This window comes from Anomalospiza imberbis, chromosome Z (assembly GCF_031753505.1).
Source record: "Anomalospiza imberbis isolate Cuckoo-Finch-1a 21T00152 chromosome Z, ASM3175350v1, whole genome shotgun sequence".
NCBI lineage: Eukaryota > Metazoa > Chordata > Aves > Passeriformes > Viduidae > Anomalospiza > Anomalospiza imberbis.
In genome coordinates, this window is record NC_089721.1 from 63,985,238 (window position 1) to 64,005,234 (window position 19,997).

At 38.9% G+C, this 19,997-nt stretch overlaps 1 protein-coding gene and 1 long non-coding RNA gene across 11 annotated transcripts in view; one reads left to right on the forward strand and one right to left on the reverse strand.

Annotated features, from left to right (window-relative positions):
* The window catches only part of LOC137464414 (uncharacterized), a 36,389-nt gene extending 24,704 nt beyond the window's left edge, over positions 1-11,685 (reverse strand). For both annotated transcript variants that reach the window (XR_010994223.1, XR_010994224.1), the window contains exon 1: positions 11,506-11,685. This is a non-coding gene — a long non-coding RNA (uncharacterized lncRNA). The remainder of the gene's footprint in view (positions 1-11,505) is intronic.
* The window catches only part of AUH (AU RNA binding methylglutaconyl-CoA hydratase), a 106,960-nt gene continuing 97,183 nt past the window's right edge, over positions 10,221-19,997 (forward strand). For 4 of the 9 annotated variants that reach the window (XR_010994219.1, XR_010994222.1, XR_010994220.1 and 1 more), the window contains exons 1-3: positions 10,229-10,529; positions 18,801-18,868; positions 18,966-19,053. Coding sequence is in view for 5 of the 9 variants with exons in the window: in XM_068175742.1 (XP_068031843.1) it covers positions 10,298-10,529; positions 18,801-18,868; positions 18,966-19,053 (388 nt within the window). In the remaining 4 variants the exon portion in view is untranslated. Of the gene's footprint in view, positions 10,530-18,800; positions 18,869-18,965; positions 19,054-19,997 lie in introns of all 9 variants that reach the window. The other 5 variants (XM_068175742.1, XM_068175741.1, XM_068175740.1 and 2 more) reach the window with 4 other exon arrangements.

Consider the following 19,997-nt stretch of genomic DNA (forward strand, 5'->3'; position numbering starts at 1 on the left):
AACAAATATATTCAGAAGGCTGCAGCATCTCCTTAAATTTCTTTTTTTCAAAATTGCTGTCTTCAAATGGTGGCAATTATCTGTTTCTTATCTTTGTTGCTAGTTTTCTATTAGTAAAAGTGTAACAGCTGGTTACATTCTATGGTGGAAATGAGAATGTAGCTCACTTGGTGCCACTGAGCATCTTGTAAGCGCATTTTTACTCGAAGACATACTGTATCTGACAAGTCTGACAGACCACATAATTTAGCTAGCAAGAAGTTTCAGCCAACACATGTAATTGAAGACTTGGATACAGTAAAATTGACTAAAAAGACATGCAAAATCTGATCTCGGAGAAATGTCATTTTGTGAACATACCAACATTAATTTGAATAAATCTTTAAATGGTACTTCAATTAACTTTTAGAGTAATGAATAAAGAGTATATGTACCAACTCTTAATTAAAATGTATTTATTTCCTAATCAATAACATTAAAAAACCCTACCTATCATCTTTACTTCTTGTTCACTATTGTGTCTATTTTGTGTACTTTTGTTTTTGTATATATAATAGTTCAAGGCTGGTTATATGATGCACTTGTACATGTATTTTACATACAACTCTAAAAACAACACTCTGTGTTTGAAAGAGAAATTTCCTCCAATGGACTTCAGTAATAAAACACTTACTCTGTGTATATCCCTATGTACTTTTTCCTTTTAGCTTGTTATCTAAGCTTTATTATTTGAACAATTATTTTCTTCTTCTCTAGTCAGTTTAAAAAAAAATTTTGATTGTGTTATGAAGTTCTAAGTGAATTTGTGACATCAATCACTTACATGACAATAGACTGACGCTTTAAACACAGATTATGATGAATCCAGCACAGGACTCAGTAAATGGGAAACAAGACCATGAGCAAGCTAGATTTCTTTAGACTAATTAGAGTTTAGATTTCATTAGATTTCATTAGAATGTTAAAAAAGTGGAGAAAGGAATATAAATGTTGAATACACTTCCACTTTTTAGCATTAAAATTCTGTGTGATGGACCATATAGTGGTTATTTATTTCAGATGCTCACAATATTTGATGTAACCTCTGTAGAACTCAGACATTGCCAAAAATTTCAGACATATTAATTAGTCTTATTTATGTGTACTTAACTCAAAACATGGTGGTTTTCACGACTTGCCACAGTGCTCCATAGGCTCAGTAGAGGTAGTAGGCTCTCATCACCTCTGAAAAATCATGCTGGGAACATTACAGGCTTAATTTTGAAAAACTGGAACACAGGCAACTGTTTGGAAATATGGCTGTAGATTAATTTGTCTTAGTAAGATTATGTTAAGAAATTATACATGTTTAACATAATGAATCAAAAAAGCACTTATTTAAAAAAATCTTTTTAGTTCAGCCCAATCCAATTTACATAATGAGAAAAAAAAAGGTCAAAAGGTCTGTCTTCTGTAAATGGCACTCTCTGTAGCTGAATTCTGTTGTTATGAAGCACCTTGAGTATAATTCAGATACACACATGGAAGTAGATTTCTGCTGGGTCAAACTCTTTCTCTTTGTTTTCCAGACTAAAGAGCTACAAGCTGCATAAGAAATTTAAGTAAAAATCTCATTCCAGGGTCAAAGCAGACTTCAGTGGTTCCATCTTGCTCCAACCTCATCCTACAGCGCATACAATTGAAGCTATACTGACAAAGCTCATAGTAACACTGAGGAACCCGAAGCTGTGCTTATATTAAAACTACAAAGAAAACTACAAAAATTTTATTCTGTGGTGAAGCTATGGTATTATAAGTTTCTGTGCAGTGGCTACTGGAAGGGTTGTGTAGTCCTGCTCTGCTCAAGATGCATGAATTCAGAGAACTATGACATATTCCTTGTGAACTTCACTGGCAGAGGGTGCCCAGATGAGATAGTAGAAAAGATGCCGAGGATATTCCATATCTCCATTGCAAAAAATATCAATGTAAAGTCATAATTAGAGCCTGATTAATACATGGATTAAGAATAATATGTAGAACTGTCCCAATATACCCAATTGTATTAAATATATATTCCAGTTTACTAGCTCTTCTGATCATCTTGAGAACCTTTTTTTTCACTAAGTAGCTTTAAAATACTGTTTCAGAATATGGAAATGCCACATTCTTGTTCATACTTTTACTTCTTTCACCTATTGGTAGACTGCATCATCCACAGGATAATGGCGTGTCTGAAGGACTTAAATGAAGAGGAAAACCATATTCTTAACTTTTTTTTCAAATACACTTTTGAAACAGCACATATGCTGCAAAGTTTCTGAATGTAAGGGGCCATTTTTGAAGTAGGAGGCTGTGGGCAATATTAGTTCAACATACTGACTTAGTCTAGAAAGTTTGGTTTACATTTTTTTAAGTCTTAGACATGGTATATTGTGTTCTGCTTAGCAGGTAAAACATACTTCACCATGCATAAAAGAACAGGATTATAATTTCACCTCCCAGACATAAAATGATATACACAAAAAGATATACTATCTAGAAAGAAAATGTTAACTATGATTTTGCAAACAGGTTTTTTTCTTTTTTTCTTTGTGGATGTTTTCTTTAATTGATGTTTAATTTTAAAGAATTGCAAAAATTGATTCCTAGATATGATCCTATTATTTACAGATCCACAAAAACAAATTCCTTATGGAATGCTGTATGAAGCAAAGTGACACAGAGTCCCCAGGCAGGTGCAAAGGAGAGCTGCTTTATTGCAAAAGCCAGACCTTTTAAAGAAGTTAGCTGGTTATCAGTTTACATAGTTTTAAGGCACAACCAATCACCATACACCACGATGTGGACACGCAGCAGTCATGCAGCTCATCTCTCACGTCTCTCACTTCTCTCCACCCCATTCCAGCTGAGTCACTCTCCCAAAGTTCCCTTCTACTTAGCCTAAGTAACAAGCCTGAACCATGACTTTGCAATGGTGACAAGGCCCTTATTTTATAAGGCTTTACCTACATACAACAGGATGCTTAGAAATTAGAAGTCTGAAAAATGCTGTGTTGGAAGTGGCTGTTCACTGGCATTGGTGAATAACTCTGTATTGAATCTGTGACCAGGCACATAAGTGCATGCTAGCCACCAAGTACATATTTTTCTTTGTTTTTCTTATACCAATTGCTAGGTTCATTGTTCTTCATCTTAAGGATCCTGCTTTCTTACATAGACAAGTGACTTACAATGGGGTGATTAAATAGAAGAAAGGTCATGATGCATCCATTTTGACAAAGCAGAGCCCTTTGCTTATGTAGTTTCCCAATTCATCTGTTCTTGAATGCATGTAAGATGTGAAGACTGTGATTCTTTAATCTTTGCTCTTTCCTGGAAATCTGGGTCATAAAGTCATGCAGATTCTTTGTGACATTAGAAGAATTCTATATAGGACTGAATATGCTTTCATTGAAAATGCTTATTCAGCTTATTAGAGTATCTTGATTGTATCAGTATGTAAAGAATAAAGAATGCAGGAAAATATAGTTAAAGCGAGAATGTAAAAGGTAATTTAGTCTAATGAAAATGAAGAGGAGATCAAAAAAGATTCCTATGCTTTCCCCATACAGTGTGAAAATCAATGTGAGGCATTCCTTAGAAAGAATGCAATATATTCAGTAAAACTCTGCACAACATACTGTTAATCATAAAAGACTAAAAGGGAAAGGCAATGAACACAAATGCATTTTATACTGTAAAATGTAAGCTTACATTTTTTAGAGTGATTTGTGCACAATGCATCATATTTTCAAGCAGTAATTATGCAATTATCTTCTTTAAAAATGCTGTAGTTTTTCGCAAAAACGTGAACAATACTTTAAACTTCATGTATTATCTATAGTACATTGACTGTAAGCTTGTCGCTGTAGGCCCTCAACTGGGGTATAATTAGCATTGACTCCACGATTGCAGAAGGCTGGTCAATTGCTTTCTTATATCATCTTATACTATATTATACTATACTTACTGAGAAATTCAGTAACCCTTCTAGCTAGTCCAATATAGCTTTGACCTAATTAGTCAAACAATCTAAACACCATCCAGTGCCCTTTGGTAAACAAATCTCCATGACACATGACACATGCTACATGTGCAGAACTGCAGGTGCAATGAGTGGAGATAAGAATCGTTTCTCATTCCTTTCTCTGATCTTCTCACAATCTTACCTGGGGAAATGCCTGGGAAAGTCTGTGCCTGCTCTCTGTGACCAGAGAGCTGTTTTGTTTTTAAACACCCACCACAACAACAACAACAACAACAACAAAAAAAAAAAAAAAAAAAAAAAGAGAGAATTAGCTAAACAGAAAGGAAATGTAATTATGGTATTCAGAAATGTATCATACATCTTAACTCCTGGCCTGCTCATGGAGCGTCATAAAGAATTACAACTAACAAAAACAGGCTATGTAGTGTTTTTCATTTTTCTGTTAGGTTTTTTACATTACTTGAGCATAAAACACCAGGCTTCTCTTAGCTCCTCATAGTAAGCTGGCTTTCATGACAAATCGATTGCCTTCAAACAGAGCAGAGGTTCTTGGTAACTTCTCTTCACTAGAAATCACATTACATGAGGACAGATATATTAAAATGTTTTTCATCTCCTCATTGTAATGGTGATAGAAATTTTTAAATTGTTTCATTGACAATTGTACTGAAATGTCCCTTATTACTTTAATTGAAAAGTGTTTAAACAAAATGTAATTCAGGAATTTCCCCTTTTTATTTCACCAAATGCTTGTACAGTTGAAAACCCCACTCTCTGAATTTAGATACTGTTGATGGTACTGTTTTGATGAAGATCGTATTTGTTTGTTGCAAAATGTTTCTTTCTGTGGGCTAACGCCCAGTTCTATTTTATCCTTTTTGATACCACAGATTTGACAATATTGTTTGACTGCCTCGTTAGCAGCAGCCCTGATAGCCTTTCACCACACATAAAAGTACCCTGATAAAATTGGGAAATCCATTTTCTACTAGAATTTCATGTCAAAATATCTTAAATGCTGATGACATCAGTCATGTTCTCCCTGGTTTCTGTGCTTCTTGTGCAGCTTTCACTGATCCATCTACACTACAGGAGAGCTTCTCTCAGGCCAAAGCGAAGATTCTCTCAGGCACAGTTAACACCACTGTCAGTTCTGAAGTTCTCCAGAAGGATACAGATAAGAAAAGGAAGTATTGCTTCAGACAAAGGTTTGCCTGATCACAAAGAAAATAAATGATTTTAACTATCTTAATGGGGCACAATCACTGTAAGAAAAATATTCAATGATGTTAGAATTGGTTTGCAGTTTGCCTGAATGCATAGTTATTTAGCTGGCTCAGTAAATTTTCTGATGTGTTGAACAACTTTAAAAACAAGAGAAAGCTTTTTAAAAGCTTTGGAGAAAGGAAATGTATCAGCCTGTACATATTTGGGAGTTGTACCTACATATAAATATACAATTTTTAAAGGATCTTCATTGTCTGTAAATTCTCTGTTTTCAGTATCTGTGTTTAGGTATAACTTCATAAAAACAAATACCTTTGTTTCATGTCCTTTAGGGATAAATTGTGCACCCTGCCTCAAAATAAAGCATTCTATAAATTTTATTTAATAAATATCTGCTCAATTCCAGTTTCAAATACCTAAGGGCCTCCCTAGGCTCTGATCTTTCACTATTACAGAGCTGTAGCCCTGTGGCTGCTAGTGCCAATTTACTCATGGAAGAAGCCTTGCTCAGCATGTTTGTGTTCCTGTAATTGTTTTAGCATTATGTCTTGTTTGTGATCTGAAGAGAATGGGCAGACAATTTTGGGAAGCAGGATTTTAAGAAGTCTCTGTAATTGGCTCACATATGCCATGTACTTTTCCACTATATTAATCCAATGTAGTTGTCTCTATTTTCAAGATGAAGGAGTATTTGCACAAATAAATGGGGCTGACATTATTCAAAGCCAAAATCTGCTCTGTGCTCCAAGACATGAGTCACACATAGGTAGAGTTCTTAATAATAAGTGATGGAGCTTGGTAACAAGGTCCAAGTAAGCAAGCTTGTAAGGATACCCAAGTAGATTAAGTTCAGTAAGATTAATTCCTGAAGAGAAAAAGTAAGTTGTAAAAACATTTTATACTTGGCATTACAGTCTTAAAGCTGCACTGAGAAGAAAGAAAATAGACAATCTAAGGAAACAGCTGCCTGCAAAACATATTGAATAAGCCCAGTGCCAAAAAGGGAACATGCTGTGTGTGCTATATGCTTACTAATAATAAATACATAACAAGGGTTATGTCTTTCTTATTATCAGTTTTAAAATATCAAAAAGGTTTTACAAAAAGTTAAAAATCACGATTGAAAAGGCAAGTGTACTAACTGCATAACACAATAATAAGAAAAATCCTGCTGTTGATAAAAAGCAAATATGTGAAAACTAGAAGAGACAAATGCTTCTGGTGGGTGGTGTGAAATTGAAACAACCTTTGCAAACCAACTTTAGAGGATGGGTAGCTGAGGGATCACAGTCCCTTTGCAGAGACAATTATTTTTCCATTTGCAAGACAAAGGACTTAGCTTGAAAAGCCAAAATTAGGTACTACATTTTTCCTCTAAAAAGTGTTCCCTTTTTACTTTACTCACTGACACTGATATGCTCATCCAGAGAAAATGAAAGCATGTTACACCTCATCTACAAGAATCAATGTAAGAAAATTGGAGCAACTTAGAACTAGGTGAGATTCCTGCTTCATTGTACATACCTTCTGAACCCTTCCATTGTTCACATTAAAACTGCATATTATATAAATACACACGCAATTGTTTTTCTGTCTCATTTCAAAAGATTTATTAGCATTTTTAATTGCATTAGATCCCTAACTGAACATCCACAAGTAGTTTCACACACTTTGGTTTTAGGCACTTCATTTAGATCTGAAGTTTAGAGACCACATGCTTCTGTCATACCTAATTAACAGTGAGAATGTTCCTCTAGAAAATGAACCATGGCAGGTGCCATGCACCAACACAAGCAGAACAATATTATGAAAAAAATTCTCTCCACAAACCACATAAACAGCATGCCAATTTCTGTACCTCTGCCCTGTGCTGTGTAAATTGCAACAGTACTGTCCTGACCCCAAGCTTCAACCACCCCTCTCCAGATTATATTATCAAACAAAGGCCCTAATCAAGCTACAAAAGCCCCTGCACATTTCACCTGCCAGTTTCAGTCCTGTACACTGTGAGAGCCTGTAACCTGATGTAAATAAGCTTTCCAATGCAACTTCATGTAACATTAATTAGGTGAAGGACCTTCAAGTTTTCTCCCTTGGATTAGATGATGACTAAGGGACCGTACTAGACGTTGCAGGTGAGTACAGAGAATTTGGTGAGCTAGCCTCCATCTACAGTGGTTCTATTTTCATTCAATGCTTCTTGTGGACATAAGGGAGGCTGAATCAAGATTTATTATAATCAATTTATTTCACTCATCACCAAGTATCAGTATTTGGATATCTGTGTGTAGCAGCAATCAGGCTACCATAACCTTATGTTATTTAGGTAGTTACTAAAAATTGTTTTCCAGTTGCTCCATTTTTTAAAATTGGGATATATCTTTAAATAATAATCTCCATGTCAACATACTTTACCTTTCATGTACTACTGTGACCTCAAAGCTGTGTTTTAGAAGTAAACTACAGTGAAAAAAATCAGGGAACAAGAGAATATGGAAACTTTGCTTTCATCTGAATCCTGAATTATGCTTACATGTCAGGGAATGGGAGGAATTGAATACACAGTATTACAAAATGCAGCGTAGTCTTAAATGACTGCAATAAACCACACATATATGCATATCACATCATGCAGTTCTATACATTGAGAAAAAATAAACAGAAATTAAATTTTCTTTTCACTTCTTACACAAAGAAAGTAAAATCAAACAATGGCATATAAAGGAAAAATGCATTTCCAAAATTCTTTGTTTTAAAAATGATTGGGTGTTTCTACAATGGAGATAAATCTGTTGACTTGACTGCACTTATTGACCTCTGCTCAGAAACGTGTTCACCAGTTCTTCAGTCTGGGAGCCACTGCATATGACTAAATGTCTGCCTTCATCTTCAAGGCAACATTATGACACGGCAGTGAACTTAGTTCAGCTTTTAATGCCTTTTTATCTTCTGCATCTTTTAGAATAGCACTGTCTCTCTGTTTCTATTGATGTAATTCGATATGACGTTTTAAAATGCATTCTCATAAACGAAAATGTTCTTCAACTGCAAACAAAATTTTCTTATTTCCTTCTACTGGAAGTCTTTGGCATACTGCGGGCTGTACTGGAAAGGGCTGTGAATCATGAGCTATCGCCCTGTTTAAATAGTAAAACATAATAAATGCAAGGTGATAACCTGTCTATTCCTCCCCCCCCCCAATACATTTGCCTTTCATGGTGCTCCACATGAACAAACAGGACATAATTTTTATACTTTCACTTCTCCAGAAGGAAGGCATGGAGGAGCTGCTTCCTCATGAAGGAATGCAGTTAACTAGCTCTCCAAAACAACAAACAAAATGGCTCCATCTGAGCCTCTGCTCAGAAGCAGTACAGCTTTATTTCCCTAATTAAGTAACACTGAATTATGAAAATGGCAGGGGGTGGCTCAAAGGCATGTTTTTACTTCTCAAGGCCTAATTTGAAGGAAATAAACTTGAAGAAGACAAACTTCACAGCTTTTAAGAGCCTCATTACTGACCTGCATTAACTACGGTTATAACAACCTTTGCCAGGTCCTGTGCAAGGAAACAAGTCAACTTCTTTTATATCTAATGCATGTTCTGGCTCAACTGAATTGTTATGGTATTAACACACGGATTGCTGAAATTTCAACCATTTTGAAACAGATCATAGCAGTCTTGAATCATGTGAAATTACAACAAAACACAGCAATTACCTCCTACCTCCACTGTTACTGCTTTTATTGTTTGACTTGTTTCCTGCTGGTATGTCTGCTGGTGTGCATGGAGGGCAAAGCAGACACCATGGCAGTGTTGCTTAGAGACCTAAACTCAACTCTAAACTCCAAGGCATATTAATTTGATCCTTAGTTTTGCAACACAATGGTAATTCTGAGAGCCCCAAAACAGGAAGATGGCCAACCCAAGAAGTCTTTTATCGCAGCATACAGAACCATGTGCTACCTGGCTTCTGTTATTGACTATAGCTCCTTTATTTGTTCAGTGCTGATGCCATGACCAGGCCTTGCCATGGCTGATGTGGGGGAAGAAGCAAGTACTGCAGAGTTCATGAGTATTCATTCTGGTGCCACCATACACAGCACAACAGAGCCTGAGCATGTTGCCTTTAAGGTGGCATGATCTCAATTTCACTGCAAATAAACTGCAGTATCATGAAGCCCTGATGAAACTAAACATCTGCTTTTTACTGACAAGAAATTTGTCTATGCACCTGCATATTTTAAGCTGTGTGTGAGAATCACAGAATCTCAAGAGGTTGGAATGGACTTTAGAGATCATCCCGTCCCAAACCCCTTAACATGCCATAGGCAGAGACATCTCCTGCAGCGCCACGTTGCTCAAGGCCTTATACAACTTCAATGCTGCAAGGGCTGAGGCACACACAGCTTCTCTGGGCAACCCATTCTAGCGTCTCAGCCACTGTCACAGTGAAGGATTTCTTCCCAAAAATCTCACTTAAAATTTTCTCTCTTCATTCGTACCCACTACTGCTTGTCCTATCACTACAGATCCTGAAGAATTTCCTTTCAGACACTGGAAGGCTGCTATAGGGTATCCACACAGCCTTCTTTTTTCCATCTCTTCACTAGGCTTCACCAGCCACAGCTCCCTCCGCCTGTCTTTGTAGAGGGGGTGCTCCAGACCCTTTATCACCTTCATGGCCTCCTCTGGACTTCATCAGTTTGTTGTCTATTTTCTGCTGGGGATGCCAGAGCCGGATGCAGCGCTCCAGGTGGGGTCTCAACAGGGCGGAGCAGAGGGGGCAGAACACCGCCCTGCTGCCCACGCTGTTTTTGACGCGGCCCAGGATGGGGCTGGTTTTATGTCAAGTTTCGTATCTCCCCGGACTGACCAGCCTTTTCCCCAGCCGGGATGGGGCCGGCGCAAGAGACGGGCCCGGCCGGGCCGAGCTGCGCCCCGGCCGCGGCGCGGGAAGGGAGGGGGCGAGCGGCGCCCCGTGCGTGTCGCAGCCGGTCACGTGGGCGGCGGGACCGGGGCCGGGGCTGCGCGAGGCTGAGGCGGCGCCGGCAGCAGCGATGGCGGCGGCGGCGGCGCTGGGCGGGCTCGGCCTCCTCCGCGCCCGGCTCAGGCTCGCAGCCGCAGCCGCCGCGACCTCCGCCGCCCTCGGCCGAACCGGCCACCGCGCGCCCCCGCTGCGGGGAGGCGTCGCCGCCGCCGCTGCTCTCCCCTCGGCCAGGAGGAGCTACGGTTCCCAGGCGAAGGAAGAGGAGGAGCTGCGCGTCCGGTACCTGGATGATGAGCACAAAGGTAACGAGGGGAAGGCGGCTCTGCACTTGCTGTCCCGGCTTGGCCGGGGTGACCCCTGCGGGGCAGAGAGAGGGCGGCCCTGGGGGAGCTGCCCGGCGGCGAGGGGCGGGGGGAGAGCGATGGCTCCTCCTTCTCCTTGTCGCCGCGGCCGGGGTTGCGTCGCACAGTGCTGGGAGCAGCCGGCGTGGCGGTGGCAGAACTGGGTCAGCTTGGTCCTTCTTGGCTCTTCGCTGCATTGTAGAATGGTTCGGGTTAGAAAGGACCATGAATAGTATCTGGTTCTAACTCCCGCACCATAGGCAGGGACACCTCGGACTAGACCAGATTTGCTCAGAGCCCCATCCAGCCGAGCCTTGAACACCTGCAGGAATGGGGCATCCACAGCTTCGGTGGGCAACCTATTCCAGTGCCTCATCACCATCACAGTAAAGATTTTCCTCCTATTAACTAATCTAGACCTATTCTCTTTCAATTTGAACTAATTCCACCTTGTCCTGTTGCTACATGGCCTGGTAAATAATCTTGTCTCATCTTTCATGTAGGTTCCCTTCAGGTACTGGAAGGCTGTGATTAGGTCACTTCAAAGCCTTCTAATTTCTACACTGAACAGTTCCAATTCTGTCAGCCTTTCTTTATAGGAGAGGTGTCCCATTCTTATCATCTTGATGGCCTCCTCTGGGCTCACTCCAACAGGTCCGTGTCCTCCCTGTGCTGGGACCCCAGAGCTGGATGCAGGGTTCCAGGTGGGCTCTCTCCAGAGCAGAGGGGCAGAGTCCCCTCCCTCCCCTGCTGCCCATGCTGCTTTGGATGCAGCCCAGGACACGTTTGTCTTTCTAGGCTGGGAGTGCCCATGGCTAGGTCATGTCCAGCCTCTCACCCACCAGCACCCCCAAGTCCTTCTCCCCAGGTCTGCTCTCCATCTGTTCATCCCCAGTTTGTGTTGATACTGGGGATTGTCCTGACCCAGTTGCAGCACCTTGCACTTGGTCTTGTTAAACCTCATGAGTTTCCCATGGGCCCACTTCATGAGTCTGTCTGGGTCCCTCTGGATGGCATCCTGTCCTTGAGGTGTGTCAACAGCATCACTCTTTCTAGAGTACTGCAGCATATATACTGTGTTTGTGAGGTACACCTCTGGATCTTTTTGCCACTCTAATTGTGAGAAAATGAAGTTTAGCAGCAAATGTCTAGAGTCGTGCTGCTTCAGACATCAGTTTTGTGCTTGTGTGCAGAGAGCAGAGAGCATAAGACTGATATCCATGTTTTCTGTGGTGGAAAGTATGTCTTCATTATTCTCTCATCTCATGCCCCTGTCCTAATAATCATCTCTTCCTCCTCCTTGCTTTTAGTGTTGTCAACTGCTACTCACTTTTTTCTACTCAACTATACCAAGAGTCTTATTTTAACTCATCTGGTTAAAAAAAAAGAAAGAAAATCTGTGCTCCTTAGTGGCATGCAGCCAGTTAATCGCAGCATGGACACTTTTTCTTCCTCTTCTGATGTGGTGCTCTCTGGATTTTGGAAGTGTTCCACTTCCTTTGGTGTTTGTCAGTTCCTTCCCCTGTGGATGCAGTAGGGCTAGGAATGGTGGAGAAGATGTGCAAACTCTGCTCCTGAGGATGTATGCCTATACTTGTAGCTAGACATGATGTTATACCTGTTTTTATGGAGGGGCCATAGTATAGGGTTTTGATTATCTGCAGCACATGAATCTCTTTACATGGACAATATATCTTGGAACCACCATGTGTTGAGATGCACACTTTAGTTTACGTCTTTGAGCACATTAATTCAGCTATTTCACACCTGCTGCCAATTCAGGCAAATGCCTGTGAGTTGAGTATGCCTGTACATAGATTTGTATACAGTTACAGAGAGGTAACGTCAAAATTTTGATCTTAGAAGATTCTTTCTTTTTCAAGGGAAAACTGATGTGCTTTTATCAGCTTTCATCAGGGCAGTTTTTTGTCAGTATTTAGGCTTGATAGTAAAGATGATATAATCTGATCCTGAAATTATCTTCTGTCTTGTAGTTCTGTTCCCAACTCTTTCCACTTCCTTTAAAATACACTACTTTAGTCCTGTTTTTCCATCTGACTGCAGAACTTTGAATTAGTTTAAAACATCCATTTAGATTTTTTGTGGATTATTTTAAGTTAAGGAAGAGACAAGACAGGAGCAAAGGAGAGTTTCTGAAATGTTAGAAGAGTGTTTTTCCTTGCTTATTTTGTGCTTTACCAAGAAGCGTTAGAAAATATCATGATCTTACATAGTAATCAACTTCTATTTCTATTACACATGGAATTAGACAGTGTTGTTCCAGCTGTTGAATCAGTGAGGAGTCATTGTTTTTGTAATGTTATGAAGGTGTTTCATACTATATATGTAGCCTAATGTCCCAAAACTTGGAGATAGTATTTGTAATGTTAAAGCAACTGTCGCTTTCATAAAGAAGGATTCAATTGGTATATTTATAATTAATGAATTCTCTAAGTGGAAGGAATTTTCTTTGGTATTGTCTTTCAGAAGGACACAGAAACTAACACTGTTTGTTAGAAAAAGATAAGAACAGGGATGTAGAAATAGGCCAGAAGGAGACATTAATTTCATATGCCTTCTTCAGCAGCACAAAGAGCAGGCAACTTTTCTGCAAAAGAAACATGGCTCTGCTTCCTCCCTGTAGTGCTACCACACATCTTCCTCCTCACCCTGTATACCAAGTTCATCTATATTAATCTGCTTACGCATGTAATATCTCTGCTGAATGAGGACACCGGCTCTGTAAACACCCCTGTGGTCTTTCTTGCTCTTTTCTACCCTGCCATTCCTTGAGCTACCGTTTCATGTTCTTGACTTTCCAATATGGTACTCTGGTGCCCCCCTGGCCTCATCACACCGTCCCATTACATACTTCTTGACTTCATGCACGCTCAGACCCTGCTCTCTGACTACCTTCTACGGCACACACATGCTTGTTGATGCTGTGGTTGTGCTCTTGCATGTGCCTAGAGTTTCCATGTTGCTCAGAGAGGACTGTGAATATTGGGGAGGAGGGAAAACTGGCTGTACCTGCTTGACGTACAGGCACAAGTCTTGTAGCCCTAGACAGATCTTTGCCTGTAGGCAAAGTAGCAAACTGTTCTGCTTCACTTCCATGTAATTTGCGTACCCCAGGTCTTGGGAAGTTGTTCGACATGAAGTAAAATGAAAGTATGTTTGCAAAGGCTAGTTATTGAAATTTTAATTCAAGGCTTTCCAGCTTCCAAATTTGAAATTTGACTGGAACTGGAATACAAAAGGTGTGAGATTTTTGAAGAATGTAATTGAAAAATACCTGTATATTCTGCCCATGTTGCAACTTGTGAAGCTCTTAGTGTCAGTTTTCTGTGAGTAAAGATGACTGTCAGTGTTTTTAAATTAAGTATATATCTTTTACTTGATTTGAGATTCTATTTGATCATCACTAGGGCTGAAATGTATTACAGCTATTGACATTTCAGAACTTAGCCAAATTGCATTAGTGATCCCATTACAAATTTAAATGACTCTAGTGCTTTGGATTTTTAAGTTATATGTTCAATTGGGAGAAATATCTTTTTAGTCTTGACTCCAGTGTGGCAATGTCACTTGCTGGAATGTAATAAAAATATTTTTAAAATTTCGATTTTACACTAGAATGACTCCTTATGGTCAAATTTCCCTGCTGGTTTTGGTTCAGTTTAGAATAAGACAGCTTTTGGTCTTCATCAGTTAGAATTTTAATGTACATGGAATGGGCAAAAACAAATACAGTCTTGGTTTAAGTTGTTTGCTTAGAGGATGGAAACTGATAGGTAGCTGATAAATTGGAAAAACTTCCTGTTCTTTTCCTGTGTTTAAAGCAGGGCTGAGCAGGTGAGATCCAGTAACTTAAAAAGTGTGGAAAAGAGTTAAATCAGAATTTAGAGATGAAACAGGCTCATAGGGGATTTTGAAGAGTGTTTTGGTGCTTTTAAAAAATACTGGTTAGTATACATCTGTGTGATTTTTCACTTAAATACTTCTTGATAAGATGATTAATGAAAGCCACCAGAATTGTGCATGATGTATTCACCATATGTTCCTGTTTTCCTTAAGAAACTACTTCAGAATAATAAACATCTAAGTCCACTTGTCTGCCTTGGTGTATCTGAGTAGTTAAGTGAAACAAGTTTAAAAATAACTTTGATCCCCTTCTACTTTTCAAGGCATAATTCAGACATTTAAAAAATAATTTTAAATTATGGAAAATGACCTGTGTGTGTGTATTTAATGCAAATAAATAATAAATACAAAGCATTCTGCAACTACTTTATATGCAGATGTAGTGAATCTTTCAAACTCTTGCAAAATGTCTAGTATTGGTTTAAAGACAAGATTAATTTTTCAGTAACCATTTAAATGTGTTTCTACCAACATTAAGGATGAATGTTTTGATCTCTAAAATGTGCAAAATAAAAGAGATAAAAAACATTATTAAAAGTAAGATCTCCTGTGTGCTGATACAAACAGAGTTAATCCAGGATCTAATCTCTTCACTTTATTCAAGTATTAGTGTATGCTATGATACCAGGCAATTTCTGGGAATTTACAGGTACTTCGAAGTTATCTTCTAGATACATATTTATCCTTATTTCTGTGAAAGACATTTCTTGCTTTTACTATGCTTTCATTTTATAATATAACTTTACTATGCTTTACTATGCTTTCATTTTATAATGAATATATTCATTATATAATGAATAATCCACAAATAACTTTCATTTTTATCATATAACTTTTATAAGTTTAATTTCCTTTTTCTCTTAAACACTGAGAATTATACTACAGGCAGCTTTCTCTTTTGACAGGGGCAGCTTGTGAGTAGAGAACATATTATCTGGACTTCTGGAAAGCCTTATGTGGAATTCTCCACAACACCTTTCTTTCTAATGTGGAGAGAGATGGATTTGATGGATGGACTGTTCAGTGGATGAGAAGTTGGTTGGATGGTGGCATCCAGAGTGTAGTGGTCAATGGCTCAGGGTCTTGATGGAAGTCAGTGACAAGCGGTGTGCCTCAAGAGACCACTATAGCTGTGTGCTATACTGGGACCACTGTAATTTAATATCTTCATTGATGGCATAGATGAGGGGATTGAGTTCACCTTCAACAAATTTTTAGGTGATACCAAGCTGAATGGTGCTGTTGACACACATGAAGGATGGGACGCTATCCAAAAGGACCGGGACAAGCTTGGAAGTGGGTCCATGGGAATCTCATGAAATTTAAGACCAAGTGCAAGGTGCTGCACCTGGGTCAGAGTAACCTCTGGTATCAGCACAGGCTGGGGATGAGCAGATGGAGAGCAGACCTGGGGAGAAGGATTTGAGGGTGCTAGTGGATGAGAGACTGGACATGACCCAGCCATAGGCACTTCCAGCCAGAAAGCCAAACGTGTCCTGGGCTGCATCCAAAGCAGCATGGGCAGCAGGGGAGGGAGGGGATTCTGCCCCTCTGCTCTGCTCTGCTCTGCTCTGCTCTGGAGAGAGCCCACCTGCGTCTGGAACCCTGCATCCAGCTCTGGGGTCCCAGCAGAGGGAGGACATGGACCTGTAAGAGCGAGTCCAGAAGAACCATGAATATGACTGGGGGGATGGAGTGCTTTTCCTGTGAAAAAAGTCTGAGGAAATTGGAACTGTTCATCCTGAAGGCTAGGCTTTGGAGTGGCCTACTGTGACATTCCATTTTCTGAAGGGAGCCTGTAAGAAACATAGAGAGGGACTTTAAACTGAAAGAGAGAAGGTTTAGTTTAGATGTTAGGAAGAAATTCTTTACTTTTAGGGACTGAAAGTGATTGCCCTGAAAAGCTGTGGATACCCCATCCCTGGAGGTGTTCAAAGCCATGTTGGATGGGCCTCTGGACAGTCTGGTCTAGTGCAAGGTGTCCTTGCAGGAGGCTTGGAACAAAATGATCTTCAAGGTCCCTTCTGTCCTCAGGATGCTCAGATCTTGTAGTAATGGCATATCAGAACAATAATGATTCAAATGTGACTGTACGGCATGTGTTTTGTATATATACCACTACAATATGTAGGTAACCCTTGCAAACCTTTTATACTTTTCCTCTTGCTATTCTTGCTTCATATGTTTTTATACTTAAATGAAAACAACTGGGTGGGTGCCATCTTTATCTTTTATTTCTGTAGAAGGAAGCAGAAGTGGTAGTTTTATGACTTGATACGACACGATGCTAAGGAAAAATTGACTTGTATGATTTGTCTTCAAGGACAATTTCTTTGTAGGAAAAAATCTTTAAAGTTCTTTAGTGTTAAGTGGAGCTTCCTTCTGAATACACTATTGGTGGTGGTGGAGTAGCAGTCTTTGGGCTCCAGTGGGGAGAAGAAAAATTCAAGTGTCATTAAGTGTTATTGCCATTAAATATAACATGCTTCTGAAAAGGACACTATTTCCTGACTGATGAATGGTTTGGGGTAATACTGTCTCAAGTTTATTCAAGCATGGGATTTGTAGTGCCTGTAATCAAAGTGAAGTCAGGGTGAAGGGTCTTTTTGTTGCTTTAATGTAGGATGATGCTTTTGCCTAATCTGCTTGTGCTGAACTTATGGAATATTTGAATTTGGAGTGATCCTCCTCCAAGTTGTAGAAGAAGTTGTAACAGCTGAAGAAAAGTGCTACTTCACCACTCCTTTTTGCTTAACAGAATATAAACAGATTCCTATGTAAGTGCTGAGTAATGACCTTTGCAGGTGGTCCTGATGAATATCTCCACCCATAGGTATAAGCGTGGGAATTCAGGCTTGTAGACCAAGGGAATGAAGGTCATTTGGGTTACCTGGCTCCACTTCCCTTTTAGGAGGTATCTATACTTAATAATTGACTGTGCCTTAAGTGCAAGAAGGTCATGTGTGCTTTATTACTGCATTTGACACTATTTTTATTTGAATCTTGATAGTGGTAGCTGGCAAATGGAAGACTTCGTCTTCAAATTGTTAACTGAAGAAGGAGCAGGAGTTATTTTAAGTCTTGTCTTGTGAGCATGTGTGTGCAACATACATGCAGGAGGAAGGAGAGGAAGGGAGCTCAGACACTAATGGGTCAGTCCTAAGGGAGAACAGGTTTTCCAGAAATAGAAGAAGCAGTATGCACTGAGATGACAAGGAGGTCTTCAAGAGCATAATTATGTATAGATTGTACATTCAAAGCTAAGTCGTGAAGTAGTAATCATCTGGGCAATCACCAAGTTTCTGGAATTCTGTTTTTTCATATCATAGGTTGGTGGCACTACTGTGGGCATTTTTGTTTGAGACAGAGCTTCCTTTCTGCCTTTCATTCCTTGTCTTGCCCTAGTCCTTTTTTTCCCCTTATCCTTGCATTTTCTCCATAAAAGGTCCTGAGTCATAAAATGCTACCAGGGCAGGATCAGGAAGGACTGTGTGCTGGTGTTTTGAACTCAGGCAGTTGTGTGGGTTCAGGCAGTAATTGTCTAAAAGATTGCTATGGTTGTGGTAAACTTAGGCATTACCAAAACAGACTTTTCAGAATTTTCCTCTTTGATATTCATGCCTGTTAAGGTGACGGGGGCAAAATAAGGACAATTTTTGTTTCTGCTACAGCATTCAAACCAATGCACAGGTAATCAGTCAGACAATTGATCTGTAACTGGACGAAGGGAACTGTGAATGTGTCTTTGGAACCATGTACCAAGCATTGAGCTTGATTTTTGTGTTTCAGGGAGAATTTTTGTTTGATTTTGTTCCTTTTTAAACAATTTTTCCCACTGGTGGCATTTTTTCTATGTTTATGACTGCCTTTTACCTGTATTGGAGTTGCTGGTCTTTGCTCTGATAGCACTTCATGCTTTAAAAAGTCTCTGGATATAGGCTCTCTAAATATGGAAATATGTGCTTTACAATTAAGCATCTTTCCTGATGGACTGCCAGCACTTCATGCACAAACATGAAATTTGTGCATGCAGTTGTGTAATTCTACATTCAACCTTTTTAAGCACTGTTTCCACATGATGATGTTACAGCCCTATTTTTGTTCTTAAAGTAAGTGTAATTTCTGTTGAGTATTGAAAGGAATAAATAATTTTATGTTCTTTCAGAAACTCAGTAGTGATTACACTAGCATTTTTTTTCAGTCCTCAATGACTTTTGTATAATTTCAAAATAATAATAATAATAATTTACATAGCTGATACATATTTCACTACATTGTAACGATGATTTGATCTTTCTTCCTCTCCAGGAATTGTGGTGCTTGGATTAAACAGATCTCATGCCAAGAATGCACTTAGCAAAAATCTTGTAAAAATGGTAAGTGAAAAGTATAGTTTTTACTATAAAGGTTAAGTATTGCAATGAAACACTTTAAAAAGTGTTTGGTGATTCCCCTTCCTCCTTTTCTCTGTAGATGTCAAAAGCTGTGGATGCTTTGAAATCTGATAAGAAAGTACGAACTGTTGTATTCCGGAGTGAAGTCCCGGGGATATTCTGTGCTGGTATGCAAACTTAATTTTCCTAAGAAGCTGGAAATCCATATTCTCTTATTAAAAAAAAAAAAAGGACCAGATTCCAAGGAAACATGTCGTTTTCATATATTCATCTCAGTAACAAACAAAACATTTTTAAATTATTTTTTTCAGTTGCTAACACAAATTAAATACTTCGTTTATTCTTTCTGTGTCATAAAGCATTTCAAAATATATAATATAAAATATGTGATTTTTAACCGTGATTGTGAAAAATCATTTAACTGATCTAGAAACTCTTGCAAGTATGTCAGAATAAGGTGCAAATAATGTAAAAAGCTGTATCAAACCTTTCTTTTAAATGCATTAACTTGAACTTTTAATTAAAGAAACATATGCAAACTTAAAATTTCATGATGAGTTTACATGTTACTGCAGGCTGAATGTATTCTCAAATTAAAAACAAGTCAAAACAAAAAGCACACATCCCAGTCCAGATATCCAACAGTACATGCATCTTGCCAGAGTGCTCAGAAAACCAAGAGCTCTCAGCTACCAGATGCTGGGAAACAGAATTTGCTGACATGTCAAGATCAATTCATACAGCAGTATCTTTTACGACTGTCAAGTGAATAGTCTTGTTATTTAAAAATGTTTCAACCAGTTCTTACTTTATTCAAATTTAATTTACATCCATTTGAAACAGAAAACAGACGTAAAGCAGTTTGTTCTTTCTAATACATTAATAGAACTGTCAAGAAAGAGGAGATCAGTTCTGAAATTTTATTTTTCTGATAATTTATGTAGTTGTCATTCTTGATAGCCCCAAATAACATAATTAGTTTAGTTTCAAATGCAAAATAGTTTTTCCAGTTTTTAAATATGTAATGTATCTAAGCACTTTCAGTTGAGTTTAAAATTCTTCTGGCTTTTAGTAAGCCCGCTCTCATGAAGGTACAGTCCGTCACTTACAA